Source organism: Strigops habroptila, chromosome 4, assembly GCF_004027225.2.
Source record: "Strigops habroptila isolate Jane chromosome 4, bStrHab1.2.pri, whole genome shotgun sequence".
Classification (NCBI taxonomy): Eukaryota; Metazoa; Chordata; class Aves; order Psittaciformes; family Psittacidae; genus Strigops; species Strigops habroptila.
The window spans coordinates 73,702,817-73,728,902 of NC_046358.1; the positions used below are offsets into that span (position 1 = coordinate 73,702,817).

Here is a 26,086-nt window from a genome sequence, read left to right on the forward strand (position 1 = left end):
ATTATGTCAACCCTCTTAAACAAAGCAGTAATTGTCATTACTTAGATGAAAAAAAACCCCACAGCATAAGTTTATATGGTGAGAGGAATGTGTGAAATAATTATACTGCTGGTGTTTTACCCATTGGGTCAATGTACACAGAGATGAGCGTATTCATAGGTACTGCATTGCTGGATTGATACATAGTTCCGATAGTGACAGCAGGTCTGTTAAGTATGTCACGGTGTTATTCTTACTAAAAAAAGTATTAACCTTCCTCACTGTATCATTTTACACTTTTGGTGAACATGCCAATGGTTCTGAGCTGCCCTGCAGTTTCGGTTGGCTCCATTACTATCCTTTATTTGAAAAAACGTAGTATTTCACATTGCTGTTAACAGTTTACCCAGAGACCACTGTGTTTCAGCTAAGATAAACTGTCAGTGAAAACAGTTCAAATGACGCAGTATGAGAAACATAGTTCAAACTATTACTCTAAATAAAACTTGAGCTACGCACCAGTGGCCTACCAATTACACACATTACGCAAGTATTGCAATTTTACATTGACAGTTCTGCAACTTAAAATGGGTATTTCCAGTATCAGAATTGATCCCAGCTGTTTTGAGAGCTAAATATGAGAGCACACAATAGGTTTTTTCAACAATACTTTCAATTTATGAATACTATTATCTGGAACAATAGTTATTACCATGTTGCTAGCCTAAGCTGTTTTGCAATTCCAACAAGAATTTTCATGTCAGAAATATAGCTGATCTATCGAGGTCAATGACCAAAACCCACAGGGCTGAGCTAGTATGTGTCTAAGTCAGAATCTCTTGAGATTCATAAACTGTATACATGCACACAAATGGCATTGATAAAACTACACTGACGATGAAATTTTTCTATGGCACAGTAACGTGTGAAAACTCAGCTCCACTTAAGAGTGCCATGTGCTTCAGTAAGGTCGGACCTTTCCTCATGTATTTTTCTATTACGTCTGCAGAGCAATATATGCCAAAGCTGGTATACATCAGTAGCTTTCAGAGAGCTACACTGTAGTGTACCTTCATTTTGGTTTTGATATTCTGATTATTTTTAAATATTACATGTTTTTCTCATAGGTGTTTGCATGTAAGAAATAAAACATTCCACATGACTGTGAGGTAGAAGTACACAATCCTGAACAACATGGAAGGAGTTTTATGAGATGATATGCATATGATACAAAGTTTACTGAGGATGGGGGCCCCACAACTCTCAGTTCCTCATATCCCTGTGCAACTTGTCATGGGAGGAGGTGGAGCTGGGAATGAAAGAGTGACAGTGAGCCTGGGAAGAAGAGGTGGGGAGGAGGCGAGGGTGTTTTATGTTCTTTGGTTCTAACCATTCAACTGCATTTTAAAAGGCAATAAATTAAATCCATTTCAAGCCATGTCTGTTTTACCCGTGATGGTAATTGGCAAGCAATCTCCGTGTGTTTATCTCAACCCAAGAGCTTTTCCATCTTTCTTCCCATGCACTCTTGAGAAGGGGGAATGAGAATGGAGCTGGGTGAGGGTCTGGCAGCTAAGCAAGATCAATCCTCCACAGTACATTAAAATATACTACTTTCAATTATTATTAAACATTGCTATTCAGAAAATAATGCTTTTGAGAGAGTATCTGTCAGAAAGGGGACCTTTTTGCTTCCTCCTCCTGGTGATCTGCGGATATACAGTGAATATGTCACAAGACGAATAGGGGCTGATACATTTTGAATTCCCAAGTGCAGCTGGTTGCAGTCTTGGATAGGTCACTTCATTCACCTAGACCTTCCTTTTCCATATAACAGTCATGTACAGAAAGTTAGTTATTCTGAACTTTAAACATGCAGCTGCTTGTTGAAGTACCCAGCACTAAAATGAGACATGAATACATGACTTCATCATTTAACATGGTTAGTATTAAGATAAAGTGACAGATTTAGGCAAATAAGTATAACACTTCCAAGCAGGACATGCACTATGAAAAGATATCAGCTGATTTTATGTTATTTCCTCCATATGGTCTTGTAGTGTGATAGTGATGTTAAATATAAAACCTACTTCTTTTGAGGTACGAAGAAAAGTGATTCTTCACCTCTTCATAGATTTTTCAGAGAATATTTTCTTTATTCACTGTCCTTGTCATTCACTGACTCCTGTGACTGAATCTTACCACCGGAGTCAAATGTATTTTCTAACAGCAGCCTTTATCAGAAGGACAAATTGTAAAACACCAAGAACTATCTTTGGCTGTTGTGTTTTTCTTTCCTTCAGTATATAATTTTCCAAAGGTAATTTGCTTGGCTTATCATCCCCTTTTCTCCCTCTGAAGCCGTAGGCAGAAAACAGATGAGAAGTCTCAAGCATGGGAAGAGACTGAATGCATCACACATGGACTCATCTCAGCACAGCTCCTTTTACACTTTATATTCTAAAAATTGTCTCGGCAGACAGATAAATCTGGAGTTCCTCGTAAACCAACACAGGGTCTGGAAATATCCATGTTACTGAAATCTGAAGAACTTCACCCAGAAATGGATGATATGTTAATGCATTACCTGAAGGCATTAAAATAAGAACAACAAATTTGGGGGATTTATTCAGTTGTATTTTATGATTTTATTGTGCTAAGCAAAACTCAGAGAAGAGAGATATCTTAATTTAATAAGAAAATGTGCATCTAAAAAACATTTTATGTGGCAATCATTTCCTGAAATTATTTTTCTATAAATATGAAACTGTTTTCTCACCAACTATTATACATCTGCTTTGCATGGTTTTAGCTGCTTTATTTTAGTCTCTGTGTCTTATAATAATTTTTTGTAACTATAATAAGACAAAGTCTTTCCTAGTTTAGATTCCATCTTTTTAATATCCTGGGAGGACTACATCTGTCTTCATTATCATTTTTGTATCCTCATCTTTCAAAAGGATTGGGTTGAATAATCTATCAATGACATAAGAAGACATTTCTTGACTGCACAAACCTCAGTCCAGTAACTTCATAGCAGCTGAGCATATATGGCCCTCAGCCATATACACAATCTGCACAAGTTAACATAAATAACCTGAGGCAGATTAAGTGCATGGAGTGATTGATTCAGTGTAACAAACGGGCATTACAATCATGATTTCATTCATTGCAATAGGAATCATGGTTATAATTCGCTATTTCCCCTCCATTAGTAATAAGAAAAAGCACCCGAGGAACAAAGGTTCTCCATTTTCTGATTGCGGGTAGAGTTGCCTTCACTGTCCTACATATATTTTCCAGTTTCTGGTCTTGGAAATCACCTTTTATATGAAACCTTTCATATCTGATTCTATGATGCCTTCGTGAAACAAATAATGGAAGAGATGCAGCTACAGCCTTATTTAAAATAAACCAAAGAAAAGACTGTGAATTAAAGTAGTGCCTTTCAACACTCTAATAACAAAACTTTAACTGTTTCACCCTTTTAGAATGTTAATTCCAGGTTCTCGTCTTTCCAGCTTCAGCACTTTCAGCCACAAACAAGTTACATTATCTGCTTTGGAAAATTAATTGAGGGCACTGCTGGAAAGAACAAAGCTGGAAGACATAAATCACTACACACTGGCAAAACACATTTTTTTTCCTAACAATTGCACATATATACAAAGCACAGAGTCCAAAGTAAGAGGAAGTTTCTGTGAGCCCAAAGACATGTACTGGAAAAAAACCATAACCACTGTAGCAGATGTAGTAGCTTCCATTAATTATCCTTTTTTCCTAAATTTAGAATAAGGTATTGGAAAATAAAGCTTTTTCATTTTGAATCAGTTAGAATGTAGCACTTCAACACATGTATTTTAACAAAAGGGAAGAGTTTCTGACTAGTCTCTGTTAATTCTCCTCTACCCTCCCCAAGCATTTTTTTGTAATTCTTCTTTTCAAAGAGAAAAAAAGCATATTGCTATCTCCTGCTTTCCCAGGAAAGACACCAGCAGTGGAGATACGGACTGAAAGCTAATTCTCCATTTGCTTCATCAGAACTGGAAGAAGCAGAGGGGAAATGTGAAGACAAAGCCATCACACACTAAACTTGTGAGTTACTTGAGGCAAATGATGCTGGAACTTTAGTTTTACTAATACTATCTACTAGTACTATCTGCAATACTACCAGATATACAGTGACAATGGCTTTTCCTGACAGCAGTATAATGATGGAGCATCATATTCATGATGTTTTACTATTTGGCAAATGATTTCCAAGAATGCTGAGGTACTAGTTGGTACAGAGTGCAAAAGCAATTAGAGGTATCAAAATCAGATCACTTGCTTCCAGTAGTTTGTCGAAGAGAGAAAAAAACCTCCTGCTGCTTCTTTCTCCTTCTTTTGGCAATGTAAGTACTGCTAACTGCATTCAAAATCTGCCGTAAGACTACCTCTACTAGTAGCTTCTGCTTTATTAGGGCATTTCTTATACCATTAGCAGGCACTTTGTCAATAAAATAGATAATCCTACAAAGACACAGGTAAAACCAAGATGATCTTGGTTTTTCACATTGATAATTTGTTTTTTGTTTTTTAATAATTTAAAAATAATTATTTTGTACAAAACACTATCTAGTACCCAGAGAGAAGACTGCAAGAAAGGTCGAAGAAGCATTAAGCTCAAATCCTCCCTCATGGAGGCTGTCCCAAGAAAGAAGGTATGAAGGAGTTTAGCCAGCTTAAAATAGTAATTGCTTTGCTCCTCAACCAAGTGCTCAATCTTGCTGTGAACTTCGTGGAGAGCCCTGAGACAAGCAGGCAATAATAGCTCACAGCTCCACAGATACATCCTCCCATAGTGACAGGCTCTGATCTCCATGCAGCTCTCACACCATCAACACGACCATCTCTTGCTTCCCTTCCTCTTGCAGCATAGTGTTGAAGCTAAGCTCTCCATCCAATGGAAATCTTCAAACTCTTTAAATTTCAGCATTCATTTCTCTCAAACAAACAAAACTTTACTCCCTCATTTCAGTTTCAGTAGGTTTTTATGGTACGTAAATGAATTTATACATACAAAGTTGTAAGTAAGCTGCACATTGTACAATTTCAAGGCATTAGAAATGATGCCACAGATACTAAAAAATAAGTATTTTCCATGAGCTAATAAACAAGATGCTATCTCAAGGAATTAGTGAAATGCCTCGCTCACAAGTAAAGGAACCATAATTCTTTATGTATCGCTACATATCTCATGAACACCGATTTCATTTTTAAATGACACATTTTAAAGCATGTGTGCTGTTCTTTGATTTATAAGAAAACAATGCCTTCAAATATGGCTATAATCAACAATTTTTCTCAGATCCAGCAAAGTGTGCCATATTTGCTGTTTCCCAGTAACTGTGAGGCACAGCAGAAGACAGTTTCCCACCTCCCGTATGAAGATAGGCTGAGAAAGTTGGGGCTGTTCAGCCTGGAGAACAGGCGGCTTCATGGAGACCTCATAGCAGCCTTCCAGTATCTGAAGGGGCCTATAAGGATGCTGGGGAGGGGCTCTTCATTAGGGACTGTAGTGAAAGGACAAGGGGGAATGGGTTCAAACTTAAACAGGGGATGTTTAGATTAGATATAAGGAAGAAGTTCTTTACAGTGAGGGTGGTGAGGCACTGGAATGGGTTGCCCAAGGAAGTTGTGAATGCTCCATCCCTGGCGGTGTTCAAGGCCAGGTTGGACAGAGCCTTGGGCGACATGGTTTAGTGTGAGGTGTCCCTGCCCATGGCAGGGAGGTTGTAACTAGATGATCCTAAGGTCCTTTTCAACCCTAACTATTCTATGATTCTATGAACCACGCTATCTTGTTTTGCTTGATGTCCACAAGATCTTCCAGATTTCCTTACAGCCTGGGACTCGTCATTTCTTAACTTTGTTGATAAACAGTTTCTAAGAAAAGGTCACAATCAGTATCAGACACCAGTGAAAAAGAACAAGAACAGATTCAAGGGAGACTGGATAAAAGGCTTTTGTTCCAAAGAGGGGAATCCTGAGACCGTGCTGCTGAAATAAACACTAGTAAGCAGCACGTCGGACTAGTTGAAGAAATACATGTTCCCAGTCTTACAGTTGATTTCCAAATTTAAAGCAAAACTATTCAGTTTCAGTTCCAAAACCTTGTACTGTAAGCAAGTAATCATGAAGAAGATTATTTCAGATCAACTATTATATTTTACTTCACTAATAAGCTTTTGAAGGTTAATGAAATAAAAGCTTTGTATTTTACACTTATACGTGGGTTCTTTCTTTAAAAGGAATAGTAATATTTTTTCTAACTGAACATTGCTGGAATTTGATGTAAATTTATAATTAAAATTATATCTGTCATTATACAAAATAAATGTCCTTTTTTTTTTTTAAGGATTGAAAATATTTCAGTCGGAAATTGTTGTTGTCTGGCTCTAAGGCTGGTCTACTTCCTAGAGTGAAAAATGAGAAATTGCTACTAAAAGAATTGCAAAATAGCACTCAAAGCTTTTTCCATTCTTCTTATCAACAAATGATATTCCAACTTGTTTGCTTCCTTCTGTAAGTTGATTCATTCTCTGTGATCTCTTTATTATCTCTGTAATTTTCCTTGACTCCGACTCCCACTGTGACTGAAAACCACCTTCTTATGATTTATTTTCATTGATTAAGGATTTTTTCTGATGAAAATCCCTTTTTGCTTCTTTGATAGGTCAGAGTACTTAATGGGTGAGCACAGAAGAAAGCATTGCGAAGCAAATCCAAATTGTACTATTGTATCAGGGAAATTACTAGCACAAGATCTAATACCCTAAACCAAAGAAACTGTTTCAGAATAAAGCTTTATTAATCCAACTGTGAATCAGTGCAACAGAGGTATGTATTATTTCTGCACTGATCCATGAATTACAGAAGTTTTAGAATGGTTTTGTGCATTGGAAGGCAGTGCCTTTTTATTATAAATCATGCTTGGATGAAGAAAGTTAAACGTGACTAATATCTGAACTGAGACCTTCCTAAATGAAGACAAAGCTTACTAATTGAAAGCTGTTGCAGAATCAAATTGTGTTAGAAAACATATCCCTCTGAAGTCAGCTTTAAGGACAGGTCACAAAGGTAATAGGTGAGAACTGTCCAACCTAACTGTCAAACCAACCTGCAGAAGAACGTAAGAGTGCTGAGCTGACTTCTTGGAACCCAGTTCTGAAACACTGTTGAACCTGACTGCAGTGCAAAACTTACAACAGGACTTCACAACACTTAAACATCTAATACAATACCTAAGGATGCTGAAAGTAAGCAGTGAAATTACATGAGAATACAGATCTATTACACTTGTAAATTTAATTCTTCCTGCTGAGTCACTGTAACAACTAAACTATAAAAATTTATATAGCACACACATACACACACAGAGCACCCACATGTGGCCCCTTAAATTACAGCAAATTTAAGTTACTTACTGGTCTGAAAGCATTTACTCATTTTGGAAATACTAACAAAGATAGTATTGTCCAATTCAAAAACTGTATCACATGTAGCTGGTATATATTTTCTTATATAACTTTATGACTTCGTATTAAACTAAGGTATTATGTTCATGACACCATGAAAACAGTAGTAACCCCTGTTGTTATCTTGTTACATACTGCATTCTATGTTCAAATTTAAGAATTTATTTTTAAACTAAGCGGAGATGGAAAAAGTCCACTTTCTTTTTATATAGTATCCATTTTGTAGCTGAGACATTCAGATTGGAATTGGCTCTTGTAGGGCATTCTAAACTTGTTCCCATCATCGTCATGTACAATTACCTGGACTTACACTAAATGAGACCCTGGGAAACAGTAGGATAACTTTGGTGGGACACCATTCTTATCCAAAGGTAACTCAGGCAATCTCCAAAAATCATGGCGGTAGTCCAGTATCAGTAATACCTTTGCTTATTAAATTAGTATTACTTTGCTTATTAAACTACAAAACCCACTAAAATTAAAAAAATAATAAAAAAAAATCACTTTTACAAAATAACTTGACTCTCTAGCATCATTTTTATACTCATTTTTAGATCATACTTCTCTGAGGTGATAACGACCCAGTGTGAATGATCAAAGTTCCTGTCTTCAATATCTCTGAAAATTTAGCCCAATGCCTGCCTGACTAGAGTAGCACACTTGTCTAGAAAAAGACATGCCTTTTGGCTTAATAGAACAAAGGCTTCATGAGAAACTGTGGGAAATAGAGAAGGGCACCCTTCTTCTACTGTAAGAAAGTAGAAGGACAGAGTTTTGTGCTGCAGGCTCCCTCACAAGGGGATATCCATGGCAAGAGGTGATGAGCTGCTGAACAGGATTTTAGTGAGGGTGAAGAGAGAGATTGCCTTCACTCAAGGACTTAGCAAATCCTTCCCGACCGTTCCTCAGAAAGATCTGGTTGCTCTACAGAGAAGTAGCAGCATATCCACTTCAAATTTTTAATGACAAAATAAGTCTTTTGCTAAGTTTTCTGATATTTGTAAATTTCCCAATTTCTTCATAGCTGAAAATCTTTTGACAGTGTTACGACTTTTAAATATCATATACTGCATGCAAGATCTTTCTGCGTCAGCATTTAGAGCTACAGGAGAATTTGTTTCTATCTTCTTTCACCCAAAAATGTACTTTAAAAGATCTATAATAAGAATATTATTGAGTTGCTGGAAACAGAATATTATTGAGTTTCTAGAAATTATTACTATGAATGTCTCTCCTTTGTTCTTTAGTTTACTACTTGGTTTTAGCAAATGTAGGTTGCTATAGTGAAATCTTAAGGTATCATTTAAGCAAATGTACTGATAAACACATGGCCCTGAGAGAAGCACCCCACATCTCTATTGTGGTAAAGATGTCAACTAGAAAAACTAAACAAACTGCAATAAAAAATAAAAATAAAGATAGAAAAAACCACAACAAAAACCCCCACCACTAAGCCTTCAGGTCCAGAGACAACTTTCAGTGGATGATTTGAAGAAAAAGAAGTTAACTTGATCCAACCTCCTTAATAACCAGATGCTTGCAATCATCAAAAATATATCTTTAGCTGAAACAATTTCTCTGTTCCAAAGCATTCAGTTTCTAAGAGCATTTACATAACAATATGTGACATCTGAATTGCTTAAGGCCACCAACTATGGCAGGACAAATTACAGTCATTTTTCAATACTCCATGCAAGGTGCACCACTTCCAGCACTGGGATTGGTCGCATACTGCACTGGTTTCTGCAGCGAGACACCATCAGCATGCACCACAGTCACAAACAGCTTGTAGCCTTTGGAGACTCATGCTAATAGGTAGACAAGGCTGATCTCCTTACCCGCCGTAGGCTGGAATCGGAGGGGGGGGTGCTGCTGCACGAAACGTGTTGTACACCGTGCGACCTCGGCCTCTTAGATGTGCACCTCTGTAAGCAGCAGCTGCAGTGGCAGCAGGGTAGGGAAATCCTGGCACTGGGAAGAAAAGAAGAGGAACGAATGTAAAATAGTCAGATCAGTCTAGTGGTTTAAAACAAGGGTAATGTAGCAGCATGTTTGCACTTGTATCAAAGTTTGCCTGTAACTGGATGAGGGAGACACCAAATAAGTAAATCATCAATCTTTTAACCAGAGGTCTTGTCTTTTTACACAAAATTTGTGTACAAACAGGAGACAGCAAACTGGCAATTTAGATGGCAGTATCATAGGTGGCTCTGATTGTTTTAGAAGACACTATTAAAAATAATGTTGGCTGTTTTAGCCAACACTGCTACCAAGAGACTCTTGAGGCCCAAGTCACTCCCCTCAGGCTCAAATTTGTAGTCCCAGAGACAATTCCGTCACATGAATGGATCTATCTTCAAAAGTCAGTCCTGCTTTGAGTGGAGACAGATGACCTCCAGTGACATAAATTATCTGGTGACTTCACCAATCAAACAGAGCTTTGTTTTCATTCGAGAGTTGATTAACTGCATCTTAACTGTGAACCAAGTGAAAGACAGACAAAGCAAGAGTTTTCTCAGATTTTAGGGGGGTACCTTCTTCATAACAGTACCCATTATTCCTTCAAAAGCAAGAGCTGCATAGTTTGGAAATATCTATCTTAACTGAGATAACATTCAGACTCAATAGAAACAACTTAGACATAGAATAAAGAAATCAACTCAGACATTTTTATGTTGTCACTGCAATTAATTACCATTCCATGTGAGACTTAAAATATTTTAATCAGAAATTTAACACTAATACAGTACTACTTAAGAGTGGGGGTTTTTTTTCTGTAAATGTCTGTAAAACATCTCTCTCCATAAACTTTCTTGAAAAGTTAAAAAGAAAAAACCTTTTTTCTTTACTTTCTCTGCCAGTTTTTTAACTAATATTTCATTACTTCATCTCTCCTTTGTACTTATATTGCTGGCCAACGTTAGAACAGGTATTTTTTGACAGAAGTCATCAGTGAGACAGTGAAAATCAAATCCAGCTCTGTTGGCACTCAGTTTACTTCAGTTGTTCTTCACTGTGACGAAGATGGTTTTTTTCATATGTAAATAAAGAGATTTAAAAAAAATAAGTATTGCTTAGCAAAGCCCTAATAACAATCAAGCAAGTGGAAGTAATAATGTATAAACCAGTAAGATTTTCAAGTCTGAAATACGAATTGATTTCAATCCACATTTGTCTTTCATCTGGTTTAGCATTAAATTTTAAAAGAAGCCTTAAATGTGAAAATGAAAAATTCACAACTTGTAGCCATGTGAAAGAAAATACTGTATTAATGGTGACTTCTCCATTACTGCCTTACTACTGTGGCTCTGGGGCTTGCCAGGTCCTTCTCACTGACAAAAAGGTTATACAGTAACTCTGTAAAGATTTACGTGTCTGTGATACAACATAAACTAACCTTACAGTGATACAAATAAATTAAAAGTCTTTTAAAAAGTGCAAATGCCAGATTTTTATTCCTCTTTCTGTAAAAAGAATGTGTGTTAAAATCAGAATGATTAACTTCAAAACTCAATATACTATTGATAAGTTTGCAAGCAACTGCATTTAAGAAGCCTTAAAGAAAGTCATGGAAAGAATTTATTTTTTTTTTTAATTAACATATATATCATGTTGTCCTGGGTTCAGCTGTAGCAGTCATTTTTTTCTCCTTTTTAATAGCTGGGGCAGTGCTGTGTTTTGGACTTTCAGCCTGTGAACAACGCTGATATAACACCGATGTTATCAGCTGTTGCTAAGTAATGTTTACTCCAATCAAGGACTTCTCAGTCTCATGCCCTGCCAGGGAGGAGGAGAAGCCGGGAAGAAGCAGAGACAGGACACCTGACCCAAACTAGCCAAAGGGATATTCCATACCACAGCACGTCATGCCCAGTATATAAACTGGGAGGAGCTACCTGGAAGGCCCAGATCGCTGCTCGGGTCCAGCTGCATATCGGTCCGCAGGTTGTGACCAATTGTATTCTCTCCCCTTGTTATTTCCCTTGTCATTACTATTACTGGTGGTAGCAGTAGTGGTTTTGTATTATACCTTAGTTGCGGGACTGCTCTTATCTCAACCCATGGGAGTTACATTCTTTCGATTCTCCTCCCCATCCCTCCGGGGGCGGGAGGAGGAAGAAGGCAGGGAGTGAGCAAGTGGCTGCGTGGTTCTGAGTTACCCGCTGGGCTTAAACCATGACACATGTATTTGAAATTCGAATGCTGTAAGTACTTTTGCATATGCAATAACATTGAATAATGGACAGTATAAATACAGTACTGCTAAAATCATGACCTGCACAAACCATTGTCCTTCTCCTTTCAAGCAGTCTTGCATACAAGTCAGTAAAATGTGCATACAAAAAAGTGAAAGATAATTTTCAGTGGACTAAAGATACACACAAACATTATAGTAAAAAGATCTACAGGTGATACTGTGGTTCCTCTGCCAGAGTGGACTGTCTCCCCGTACCAACAGATAAATAAAAGGTGCAATGCTTTAATAAAATTTTATAGATGTAATTTAGCAATACATGTGAAAAATATGAGGGTTGAACATCACTGTGTCACTATTCACTTCTGCCCCTTCGCGAATGTATTTGTGAATGCCATATACGTGGAGACTTCCTGTCTTGGCTTAAATTAGATGATGCACACAACATGCATTTTAAATGATTGCTAATTGCCACTATAATCATATCAATTACTTGTGAAAGAGAAACACGGAAATGGACTAGAACTTTTCAGCACAGAAAGGAAGTGACTGTGGGAGCTATGACAAAGCTCCACAATTGCGAATAATAGAGTAAATACGGGAATTAAGACACCATGGAACGTTCTGGTTTACAAGGGCACTCCAAATCGTAAAAAGCTAAGAGAATTTTCAAAGAACTGTACACCTACACACTAGCTCCAGTCTTACAATCTTTTTTCAGGCACCCAGGTTTTGCTCCTTTCCAAATACAAGGTATTGGACTAGACAGAGAACTAATCTAATCCAGCATGATTATCTTGATTATAAGAGTAACATTTAGCTGCAGTCTGCCTGCATTAGAAAAAGGACTCCTTTCCACCCAGATGATGATCAATTACAGAAGTACATTTCTGATGATCTGAAAGTTACTTTGTGCCTTTTAAAAAAAATTTGTGACAACAAATCAGTGCTGATAAGAGTTTGCTTGAGCAAATGGGGAGGAAAGGACTTGAGAAAAACTAGTATCTGAAACAGTGGATACCTTAAATGCTAATCCTGAAGGCTGGTGTTCTACAGCAAGCTTTAAAAAATTTAGTTGTTAGGGATACTCTTAAACTGCCAAGATAGACAGAATCTTCTCTGACTTAAAAGCCACTGACAAAAGAATTAGTGAAGTCTGACAACCTTTGAGCAGTTTGGACAACTTCTTCACTAACATGTGTACCTGTAGTTCTCTATATATTAATAGAAAACACACTTTCACAAGAAAAACAGAAGCTTTGACAAAAACCAAACCAATTCAAAAAAGTCTAAGCTAAAGCAATGTGAAGTATCGAACAATGTGGTGGGCTTGCAATACATGATCCTGCTCAAAGATCTGTTTTAGCAATTAATCCATGGTAATTAACACCTACGATTGGCAGTATTTAAAGCAACTGTCTGCTTTCAGCAAAATACTTAGGGTCCTAGACAACCCTTCTGCTGTAAAATGTACTGTTTGAAATTAACACATCAATTCCTCCATATAGCCACACACCTTACGCACACAAAGAGTGGACCTATCTCTTTATTTTCAGAAGAAATGAGTAAACATAGGTCTAATGAAAACCAACTGGAATTGCGCGGAAGTTGTGTGGTAGTCACAGACGATACACCTCTCTGAAAGCATGAACTCCTAATGTGAAGTGAGCATTTTTTTTCCTTTTAATTGTACCATTCATTCCAGCTTTCACACAGACATATCAAAATACATATTTTGCAATAATTGAGCATTTATCCTAAATTCTCTTTATTCTTCATAGTGGACACACCTTGGAAAGAATTACAATAAGGGCCACTGACCTTAAATCTTTGATAGTGAATGGCTCTCTACAAAGAAATGTCACTGGAAAAAGCACAGTGTCCCCATTAATGAATGAGTAGAAGAACAGCAAATTTTGTTTTAAAAGATAATATTACATTTTTATGAGAAAGAAGTCTTTCTCTTACGAAAGAGGAGAAAAAGTTGGAAGACAGAGATTGCAGGAAGAGTCACTTAGCTCGTAAGTGTTTACCAAATCCAGAACCCATAATGGAAGCTCAGCATTCATGGGAGATGCAAAACAAGACAGTCATTTTTACCATTACCAAAGGATCTGCAACACAAAGGATGTGTTGGAATGAAGAGCTTTAAGTAATATAATTGTTTTGCTATGCTTAGCTTGCGTTGTTTCCTTCATAAAATCATGAAGCATAAAATGTCTACAAAACACTAAAAAAGCTTGTAGAAGCAATCATCAGTAGAAGGTAGAGCAATGATCTGGAGCTGTGTCAGGAAGAATATAAAACATGATGGAAACAAAGCCTGAGAAATACACAACTAAGAGTGACATTGAAAGGTCTTATGATCAACTGATGCCTAAGAGTAGAGTGTGTATTTAGCAATTATATCCATTCAAAAAACCTGATTTGGGTCAGCCTGAAAATCAGAGTATCTGAAAAGATGCTTTCTATTTCCAGGTAGTAATATTAAGATTAGAGGTAAAATTATCAACAAGATCATGTCACCCTAGATTTGAGTTCAGGCAAAACCAGCCCAACCCTACTTCAGCCAGGCTGAGAAATCAGATGGTCAGGAGTATGTCATAGGCACAGAATACATTTTGCAACCACTTTTTAATATTCTCACCCCAAAATAACCAGCAGAAGTGGCACCATGAGAACACAACTGAAGAATGGACTTCATAAAGACAATTTAATGAAAAGTGCTCTTCCGTCAGGAAGCATTAAGTGCTATTAACCAGCTCCAAATGTAATGAATATACTAGCCAGGAGGGATAAAGATTTGAATGACTTACAGTTTGTAGGTCAACGTTCCTTAGCGCCTCAGTGCCAAACTGCTGAAATGCAGTCACTAAAAGTGCTACTATAATGGGGTTGAAAATGTATTTGACTCTCAGCAGGGAAGCATCGAAGTCCACTTCTAAACAAAAGTACATTAAATTTATCAAAGTAATTTGATGACTGGAATTCTTCTGATCTGTGATAGAGAAAAGGTGGATTGCTCCAAATACACATTAATGATATGAGGTGATGAGGTTAAAAAAAAAAAAAAGATGACTTGTCTAAAGACTATATATAATCAAATATCAAGCTAAGGAAACAATTTACATTCACATCTAATAGCCCCATGAGTTCTACAGTTATTCTTATAGTTATTCATTCATCTATTCAAATATGAATGAGACTACAATGACAACAACAAAAAAATCAGTTCCCACAGTCAAACTGCAATTTTACTTTTTCAAATTAAAAAAGAAGAATGAAAATAATATGCTGTGGAAGTGCTTGGCTTTGCTTAACTTAATTATCCAAACGCATACAAATCATCTTGTTCTACAGCCTAAATGAATTTCTTCAAGCATCATGCTAGTAAGATTCCTCTTTAAATCTGTTTGTTCTATTTTTATATTGGAGGACAAAACTTATTTTAAAAATGTATTATTACAACAAATATTGTCCTCAAAAATTCTCTCTTCTGAATACCCTTTGTAAACATGAAAACACTGTCAGGGTATCACCTTCATCAAACTTCAGTTTAGATCTCAAACATGAAATCTGGTCAGCAAATTGCAACAATTAAGCAAATAAAAGGCCTTTGGAATCAACAGGATTCATGTTCACATATCAGTAAAATTTACCTTACTAGTGATTTTATATAGAAAGCAAATATGAGCATGAGGAAAAGAGGACGACCTTACTCTTTGTGTTCACAGTTTAAATATAATCAATCTTACTTTCTCCCAAAAGGTGTAACATAAGCGTTGGTTTTATTAAATGAACATGACAGGTAGGTGCACTTTCTAGGCACCATATCTCAACATATGCCTTGGAAAACAAACAGTAAAGAAACAATGACAAAGCTTGTGTTCCCAAAAGGAGGACTATAACCTGCTAAAAAATACATAAGGGTTATACACTGTGTACTAAAGTTTTAAAGCTCTGGGATAGATAGAAGAGTAGCAGATGCAAAAAACAACAGGGGGCAGATTTTGTATCAAAGCCATAAAAATATACAGCCATTTTAATGGGCAATTATTCTTTGCATTTGTGCTGTGGTTTGAATTTGTATGAGAGTGCCATATGCCTCCAGAAAGGTATGCCGTCAAAATGGATGAATGAATCCACCTCTCATCACTCCTAAGCTCTCCTTCTTTGCACAAAGTAGCAGGTCACCTGCCATCCAGAGTTTTCAGATATTTTATGGTGAAGATTTTTAATGTTACATTATGTTTGAATCAGTTTATAGCTAATTTACTTCAACATGGTTTAACTCTTAGAAAGGCAGGGAGATGCATTTACATTATTCACCTAGTTCAGAAGGATCCCTTGTGAGGAAACACTTCAGAAATTCTGGACAATAAATTAAAACCAAAGAAATATAATGGGTAACATGCAGAGAAAGACTAATCAGAATAATCTACATGTTATTATCTGAGATTTCAGGAAAAGAATCACGAGTTTATCCCGATATATGCTGTATAGTGAGTTTTCACTGTACCATCATAGCAATAACTAGTATTACTAAGCATTCTTGAAAAGAACTACAAAGAATGCATTGAAGAGGATGTGGGCATATCTTTGAGTTTAAATACATAGTCCAAAGTACAGTGCAAGCCAAATTTAAGCTCTGTTAGTACAGATTTTAATTTTAAAAGGTTTTTGAATTATATATATAGATGGATTCCTAAAATTTCAGTGTAAAAAAATCTTGTGAAAGGTCACAATGTCTAAAAATAGCAAACTGAAAATACATTTTTTTCACTTGTTACTTCTGTGACATGATTATTCCTGGGACTCATTGTGAATTAACTGAATTCAAAGGAAATTTGCCATCTATGACAAATACAGTAACAACTGTTCTGTTTCTTTCTTTCACAATCTATTAAATTTTTTGAAAGACATACTTAAAAATAGTAGAACAATTATTTCCTTACTATTGTACAAAAATATATGTCAGTATTAAACACTGTTGTTTAGGAATAAATAAATCTGTTATTTTGGTCAAACCATTACTTATAGGACATTCTCATTTGAAATGCATTAAAAAGGAAAACAAAAATCTCTAATTAATGTACAAGTCTAATCACCATTCTCCACATGGAAGAGTAATTTTTCACTGTTCATTTGCTCAGTGTAATCTCAAAACTGACATAACAGAAAAGCAATGGCCTATAAATCTGCTCTCATTTGTTTATTTAATATTCATATTCCATTGAACTACAGCTGCTTGTTGCTGCAGTCTATTACAACATGCAAAACTGTCGATAAAAATATTATGAAAGGCAAGATGTGTTTCTTCATGGCTCTGTGTGCCATTTATTTTGAAAAAAATAACAATAAATGACTCATGGACTGTCCTTTAGTTTGCTGCACACTGGGTGATTAGTGATTAATTACCATGTTGCAAATTGACATGGCACAAGGAAATCGACACAGCTCTGATTAATTAACTTTTTATGTGAGACAGTTACTTACAAAACGCTACACACTGTAATTGAATCCCTTTACCCAACACTACTGCATTAAGTTCCCGGTCAAATCCAAATTAGCATCAAATTTTATATAAATTTGGTGAAACCTGTTACAAGGCATACCCTGAAAAATTACATAAAACTAGAAAGAGGACAGACAGCTGCTTTAAGTCACTGTTTTCAACTATTTCATCCTCTGAAATATGAAAAATAAGACTTGCTAGATTTTTCCATACCAAATCACAACATAAGCAAATGCACTCAAAAACCACACATAAAATATTTCAGTAAAAGTAACCTCGTATTTAATGAGCTTATTCTTATGCTAAATTGTAGGAAGACACTTAACTGTTCCAACCATTTATTTGGTTATCTTTAGCTTAAATTACTTTCCAGATCTTACTGGTCTACAATTTCAACAATGACTTGATAATGAATTCACATTTTCTTCATAATTATTTCATGTATATATGGAATTATTCTTTTTCTCTGCCCTCCTTTGTTTCATTTCCTCCAATATACCAATAAACAACCCATCATTGGTTTCCACATATATTGATACCATTATATGCCAGGAACTTATAACCTTCAGAGAAAAAAACGATGCCAAAGCCTGGAAACTGTGTCATGTCATCCTTTTGCCTAAAGTTTTTCACTGTGAGGGTGACTGAGCACTGGCACGGGTAACAAAGTCTCCCACCTTGGAGATACTCAAAAGCTGTTTGGACGTGATCCTGGGCAGTCTGCTAGAGGTTACACTGCTTAAGCTGGAGGGCAGGTGAGGTGACCTCCAGAGGTTCCTTCCAACCTCAGCCATTGTGACATTCGGTCATTTGGCAATTCTGTGATGATCAGAAATTCCTATCTATCTCATCCTTCTATTAGTGGACTGTATATGCAGCCACCTGAATCCCTCAGACATCAAGGGATTTCTCTTAACAAGCAGGAAAAAATGGAGGATATGGAGGGATTTAAAGTAGGTCTTCATCTGAAACCAAATCCTACAGGCTAAGCTGAAAACCACAAAATTAACAACTTTATATCTCACAGTCAGAAAAAGTTGAGATGTATGGTCAACTGTTTGTGCCTACCTACTAAAAATGAGTAACACAGCATCTAGAGTGCAAAGCTAAGGAAATCCTGCGTCTAGGATTCCACACAAAGGATCTTACATGTAACAACATGATCACGATGCAAAAAAACAGTGTAATTCTCGCTATTTAGAGGCATATTGAGAGGAGTAAATCCAAACAATCCTATTGTCCTAACTCACAGGATAGTCACAACTACTGCCAGCGGCCAAGTGCCGTATCTCCACTAACGGGAAAGCACTAAGTTAAGACATAAGATGCCCAGCTACCCTTGGTCAAACATCATTTTTATTATTTGAACTGAAGGACAAAGATAATCTCCACAATTTACTATTAAAAATGTCATGCACACCTTTCCAGTGATCTCTTACCACATAGGTGTAGGACAGTGTACAAGTTAAAACCAGTCAGTGGTACACAATTCAGAATATGTCTCTTTTTGTAATTGAGCGTGCTAGTTCAGACACACTGCACCATCACTGAACAGATTAACAAAATGATGAGTATAAACAGCAAGGCACTTAAAAACAAATTTGCAGGAGTGAAATGAAACCCATATTTATAGACTCTGGACAACTACAATACATCTTACTGCTGGCTTATTAGTCACCATTTAAAATACTAGATAGAAGGTAAAAAGACAGTTATCCTGAAAATACTTCATGAAGGACAATATACAGTGATACAGAACACAAAAAAAGCTGTAACAAGAATTTCAGGCAGTGCTACCAAAAAAACCCCAAAGAGGTTCACTTTAGGGTTTAAAAAGGCTGATACTTTAATCAAGAATATAACAATACATATGAATTTTACTCAATTTTGTTAATTTTGTATTATCTTTGTAACTATCTGGCTTAGAAGTCAGTGGAGTTACCCTGCATTCAAATTTCTGTGACTTTGTTCAAAGCAAGGTCCAATACAATAGGCCAAACCAATGTTTAAAAACCTAAAGACATTTCAACAAGAGATGAATCAAGTGTTTTCTCTGGAAGTGACACATGATTTTTCAACCTTTTACACTTCTATACATGGGGGGGAAAAATAATGGAAAGCAATCAGTAAACTTCCCTTCATACTTATTAAAGCAATCAGTAAACCTCCCTTCATACTTATTACTGATATCTTATTTTTCACGTAAACCCATTGTATTTTAACATACAGACAAGGAAGGGCACTTTTCACATTATTCCTGGCTTACTACCAGGTGATTCTCTTTCACTTTACAAATAAAGGCAATTAATTAATTCAGGAAGCACATTAAAAGACAGTTTCACTCCTAAATGTTCAGTAATGACATTTCTGTAGCCTTGAAATGATACATGTGATTGGTCTACTCAAAGATATGGACATTTCCCTTTGGGCAGAATTTCTGCACTGTTTCATTCATGAACCTCAGTCCTACAATGGTTAAGTTGGCTTAATCACAGAACTGCTTTGCAGGGCTACTCTACTTTTTTCCTACGAAGCAATAAAAAGCAGACAAAACTACAAACATGTTAATACAATCTACTAATACATATTAGTTTGAGAGAAAACAGACCAATGAAAAATGTAGTTTGCAGATACCTTTTTAATTTGGAAATACTGTAACATAGGCAAATGATTATACCATATGAATACTCAATTCTTTAGGTCACTCCTGACCCATATACCAATTCAAAATAGCAAGCTTACTAAACAGTCTCTCCTTTACCAGTAACAGTAAAAGCACAACAAACGGACTAAGAAAAACTACAACAAAATCAGAATAAATTAATCATTGATGTCATTAAAACTAAGCATATGTCCATTTAGACTGAATATGGTCAGTCATATCAGACAATCATATACAAAATGTCAGGAGCACCTACACTTCAGTTGCTTCGAGTCTTGGGATAACACTATCAGAAGACTATAATCATTACAATATAATTTTCAGGTAATTACATGTGTACAGCAGATTAAACCTGACAAAAATCAACTGAATCGAGGTTTCTAAATGGAATGTTTCCAGTAATGATTCTGCTCAGAAGCACACTTTAAATCACCTTTCAAAAATTCGTATTTTCGCCATGTAATCTTCTTAGTACTGGAAATATTCCAGAATGCAATAGAAATGTCAAAGGTCTTATTTCAATCCACTAATGATGCCACACAAAACCAAAACCTGGAATGTCTTCACCGAAAGAAAACCCATGAAAATAGTTTCATACAGCATGTTTTAGGTAGCTTACTAATATTCTTAAGGCAAGTAACCTACTTCTAAGTGAGGACATTCAACAGACAGATTGAATAGACAAGCTTTACTTTTTCATTTCTGCAGCACAATGAGACCTCAGAAGGACTAAATCCTACTATTGGATGTGGTATTTATACTTAATATTTATGACTTTCCTTATTTATTACAAGCATACTAACAAAGCCCCACCTATGACTTAGAACGAAACACCCACAGGAAAAAAAAAATCTTTTTAAAAATACTACATGTGTCTGTCATTCATAAGCATTGAAAAGATTTCAGTAGAGAACACAAATAAAAAGCAAAATTTCCATATCATGTAATTAATACTTTAAGCTTTTGCTATAGATTTTGCTCCTCTCCTGGTATATAAAACATCACTTTGGATCAGTGGGATTATTAGGATAATTTAGGAATATTTCTAATGCCTGCTCTGAAGTAATGGAATGTATTTTAGTGATCTGCTTTAAAAGAACTTAAGCATTAAAAATATTTCTTGTCAAAAATATTACAGGACCAAAGGTTTCCAGGGAATTTTCTGAAAGAACTGCCTTCCCACCTTTCAAAAACATCTCATCTTTGCCTTGTTGTTTTCTGGTTGCTCATAAGCTAAAATCCCAGGGCAACATAGTTTATTGTTTTAATATCTGTCTGACGCAAAGCACAAGTATTCTCTGGTGAGTGCTTATCTGTCATATGTACTTCTGTGAAAGGAATATCAAGACAAATCAGATGTTCTAGGGCATACCATGTGATTATGAGTTTGGCACTGACTGAATTCTGTTTAAAAATAGTTGAAATGATAAATACAAAAAGTATCTACACTGATATTTTGAGGATAGAACTTGAAGACCATTGGGTTTTAAATATTTTAATTATAAAGGATGTATCCTATTTCAGTATGAATAGAGAATGAACACGCAAGTCTGTAAACAGGACAAAGTGAGAGGAAAAAAATATTCATCATTGAAACAGTTAAAACAGTAAAATTTTCCTCTGATACTTAGAACTGTGAACTTACTTTGTATTAATTAAACTCAATGTAATGGCATTTTCTATATTGAAATGAATAACCAGTGATCTGGAAATTCATTTAGACCATTAGGTTAATTACAGAAACTGATGGAAGTTTTATCAGCCAATTACAATTAAATAACACGAACAATGTGGGACAGATTTATAAGCATTTGTACCACCTCAATCATTTCTGGATACCACCACCTCTTCTTATGAAATTGTAACCATTATATCAATTAATAAATGGGCCATCAACTTCATTTGCCCTTAAGTATGATAAAATAAATATATGATTTATGCATTTTCGTATTTTCTTTAATTCTATCACTTTATTGCAATATGAAACATTCTTTTATTTTTAATAAAATATTAAAATTTCTGAAAAAAGAGCATGTATATTTTTGAGCTGATAAGCATGCTTAATGAAGATGAAACAACTCTCGCATTTAGAAAATGTAAGCCAAAATTGACATAAGTTTAAAATGTACTCATCGAAGGCAAGGCAAATTCTCTTTTATGGCTATGCAAAACATTCGGGAAATACAGGCATTCCTCTGCGCATCATCTTGAACAAAGACATGTAGCAATTTGCTATTTCACCATATATGTTAGGTATTCAGTCCAGTGAACTGTCTCGTTAATACATGCTCAGAAAAATCTACTAGTAGTTACATACCTGATAAGTCGAAGTATCTTTATTTGTATTTGCACCTAAAATAAAGCCTGGAAGATCAAAGTTCTGATTTAGAGAGTGAAAAATATTTAGCTGCCTTTGAACTCCCATTAAGGCTTCTGATATTTCTTGCATTGCCTTTCATGGGACCTGGGTATGCAGAACTGTAAATTTTTGAAAAATGTGATGCACATCTTTCAGCTGGCTTCCTTGCTACACCAGCTAGTGCTTAATGAGCCTGGGAACACTGACTGGCTATTCAAGAGTGCACAGGTTGTCTACTGGCAGGTGCATCTCCTCTTCCATCCCCTGCCCTTTCATGGCAGGGCAAGGTTATCAAGAAAACGGAGCCAGGCTCTTCAGAGACACAAACTAGGAAGACAAGAGACAAGAAAAGTAACTTGAAAGCAGAGAGGTTTCCACTGTTAGGACATTCAAGCATTGGAACAGATGATCCAGGAAGGTTGTGTGGTCTCCATCCTTAAGAGTGCCCTGCTGCAACCTGGTCCTTCGAACCTGAATTATTCTGTGATTCTATGACTTCATGTCTTCCTTCTTTCCCCTGTTTTGGCTCGCATTAACTTCTATTCATTCACATTTTCAGGCACTTCTATAATATAGCAGAATGGGGAAAATGGCACTAAACAGTTTCTAAATTCTTTGCATAAATTCAGATTCATCTTTTTGCCTTTTTTTAACCATACACACCCAGCTACATTACTGTCCTCTGTAGAACAGTGATACAGATATTCAGTGACAGAACTTTTTCCACCTTTTGAATCTTCCTTTTCTCCAGCAGGGTCTTAATATTCTCATGGATCCTATTCTTGAGTGGCTTCAATTAAGAAAAGTTGCAAATTTTTTCTTGATATATTTCTTATTTATCAGTAGATACGAAGTTCTTCAGGATTTTAAAATATCCTGTGGAAGCAACTAGTCTAAAGAAGTGGGGGCAAAAAGAGACTGCCAGTTAAGTGCAGCCACTTAACTGTGTGTTTGATTTATTAAGTTTCAGTGAGACATAAGGAGCCTCCAGGAAGCTTCCAGAAAGTGCTTACTTACTCGCTGGGACTTGGTGTATTAGAATATCTATTTTCTGGATATATCTCCTTGAAATACTGGTCTGCATTCTGCATTGAGATAATGATGAAAGATTTAGCTGAAATGAGTTGTATTAGTTCTGTCCTTGAGTTTTGTCCTCGAGATGCCAATACTCTGGGAATCTACAGCAGCCAAGATGAGACCATTAGCTTCCTTATTTTGGTTGTCTCAATAAGGCAAATAATCTGTCCTACCAAGGGATACAAATACATCTGCATGTTGAAACTATGCTTTGTACATAACAAATCGTCTATTCCAGAAGAGATGTGCAAATGCAAAACTGATCCAGGTCCCATCTTCTGCTTCAGCGTAAGAGAACGTATGAGGCATGAGAGACTATTGCTACTGATAAGCCCGGCAGACGGGCAGGGGGAGTTGCTATTTTTGTCAGTAATAGGCTGGAGAGTATGGAAATCTGTCTGGGGACAGGTGATCAGTCAACAGAGTTTGTGGGTCAGGATCAAAGGGAGAACAGTGATGGGTGACATTACTGCAGGGATCTGTTACAGACTGCCTGATCAAGAGGACTCTGTGGATGAAGCGCTCTACAGATAGACAGGAGCAGCCTCACGCTTGCAGGCCCTTGTCCTCATGGGGTACTTCAACCATCCCGATATCTGCTGGAGGGGCAGAATGGCCTGGCACAAGCAATCCAGGAGGTTCCTCAATTGTGTGGAAGACAACTTCCTCTTGAAAGTAACAGAGGAGCTGACAAGGAGAGGTGCCATGCTTGACCTCGTGCTCACCAACAGGGAGGGCTGGTTGGAAATGTGACATTCCAGGGCAGCCTTGGCTGTAGCGATCACAAGATGGTTGAGTTTGAGATCCTCAGGACAGTGAGAAGAGCATGCAGCAAGCTCACTGCCCTGGACTTCAAGAGAGCAGACTTTGGCCTCTTCAGAAACCTGCTTAGTAAGGTTCCATGGGATAAAGCTGTAGAGGGCAGGGCGGCCCAAGACTGCTGGTTGATATTCAAGGATCACCTGCTACAACCTCAGGAGTGTTGCATCCCGACTAGAAGGAAGTGTGGCAGGAGGGCGAGGAGACCTCCATGGATGGACAAGGAGCTGCTGGGGAAACTTAGAGGGAAAAAAGAAGCTTATAGAAGGTGGAAGCGAGGACAGGCGGTCTGGGAAGAATACAGGGATAGTGTCCGGGAAGCTAGGGACCAGGTTAGGAAAGCTAAGGCCCAGTTAGAATTAAAACTGGCAAGGGATGTGAAAGATAACACGAAAGGCTTCTATAGGTGCATATCAAATAAAAGACTAGGGACAATGTGGGCCCTCTCCGGAAGCTATTGGGAGAACTGGCTACCCTGGACTTGGAGAAGGCTGAGGCTCTTAATGACTTCTTCGCCTCAGTAGTCACTGGCAAATGCTCTGACCACGCTGCCCAAGCCTTGGAAGACAGATGCAGGGATTGTGAGAATGAAGACCTTAGGCCCACTGTAGGAAAGGATCAGGTTCGAGACCATCTTAAGAACCTGAATGTGCACAAGTCCATGGGACCTGATGAAATCCATCCGCGGGTCCTGAAGAAGCTGGCGAATGAAGTTGCTAAACCATTGTCCATCACATTTGAAAAATCATGGCAGTAAGGTGAAGTTCCTGATGACTGGAAGAAGCGTAATATAACCCCCATTTGCAAGAAGGGGAAGGTGGAAGACCCAGGGAACTGCAGACCAGTCAGTCTCACCTCTGTGCCTGGCAAAATCTTGGAGCAGATTCTCCTGGAAAGCATGCTAAGGTACACGAAAAACAACGAGGTGGTTGGTGACAGCCAACATGGCTTCACTGAGGGGAAATCCTGCCTGACCAATTTGGTGGCCTTCTACGATGGGGCTATGGTACTGATGGACAGCAGCAGAGCAGCTGACACCATCTACCTGGACTTGTGCAAAGCGTTTGACACTGTCCCGCATGACATCCTTGTCTCTAAATTGGACAGACATCAATTTGATAAATGGACCACTCGGTGGATAAAGAACTGGCTGGATGGCCACACGCAAAGAGTTGTGGTCAACAGCTCAATGTCCAGTTGGAAAACAGTAACAAGTGGTGTCCCTCAGGGATCGGTGTTGGGACCTGTCTTGTTCAACATCTTTGTTGGCGACATGGACAGTGGGATTGAGTGCGCCCTCAGCAAGTTTGCTGACAACACCAAGCTGTGTGGTTCGGTTGATACGCTGGAGGGAAGGGATGCCATCCAGAGGGACCCTGACACGCTTGTGAGGTGGGCCGATGCCAACCTCATGAAGTTTAACCAAGCCAAGTGCAAGGTCCTGCCCCTGGGCTGGGGTAATCCCAGGCATGGCTACAGGTTGGGTGGAGAAGAGATTCAGAGCAGCCCTGCGGAGAAGGACTTGGGGGTGTTGGTTGAGGAGAAACTTAACATGAGCCGGCAGTGTGCACTTGCAGCCCAGAAAGCCAACCGTATCCTGGGCTGCACCAAAAGAAGCATGACCAGAAGGTAGAAGGAAGTGATCCTGCCCCTCTACTCTGCTCTCATGAGACCTCACTTGGAGTATTGTGTACAGTTCTGGTGTCCTCAACATAAAAATGACATGGAGCTGTTGGAGCAAGTCCAGAGGAGGGCCACAATGATGATAAGGGAGCTGGAGCACTTCCCGTATGAAGACAGGCTGAGAAAGTTGGGGCTGTTCAACCTGGAGAAGAGAAGCTGCATGGAGACCTCAGAGCAGCCTTCCAGTATCTGAAGGGGCCTATAAGGATGCTGGGGAGGGACTCTTCGTTAGGGACTGTAGTGATAGGACAAGGGGGAACGGGTTCAAACTTAAACA

The 26,086-nt window shown here is 37.5% G+C and overlaps 1 protein-coding gene across 41 annotated transcripts in view; it reads right to left on the reverse strand.

Annotated features, from left to right (window-relative positions):
- RBFOX1 (RNA binding fox-1 homolog 1) overlaps positions 1-26,086 on the reverse strand; it is a 1,252,174-nt gene that overhangs the window by 41,678 nt on the left and 1,184,410 nt on the right. For all 41 annotated transcript variants that reach the window (XM_030482277.1, XM_030482275.1, XM_030482292.1 and 38 more), the window contains one exon: positions 9,338-9,470. In XM_030482277.1, the coding sequence (XP_030338137.1) occupies positions 9,338-9,470 (133 nt within the window). The remainder of the gene's footprint in view (positions 1-9,337; positions 9,471-26,086) is intronic.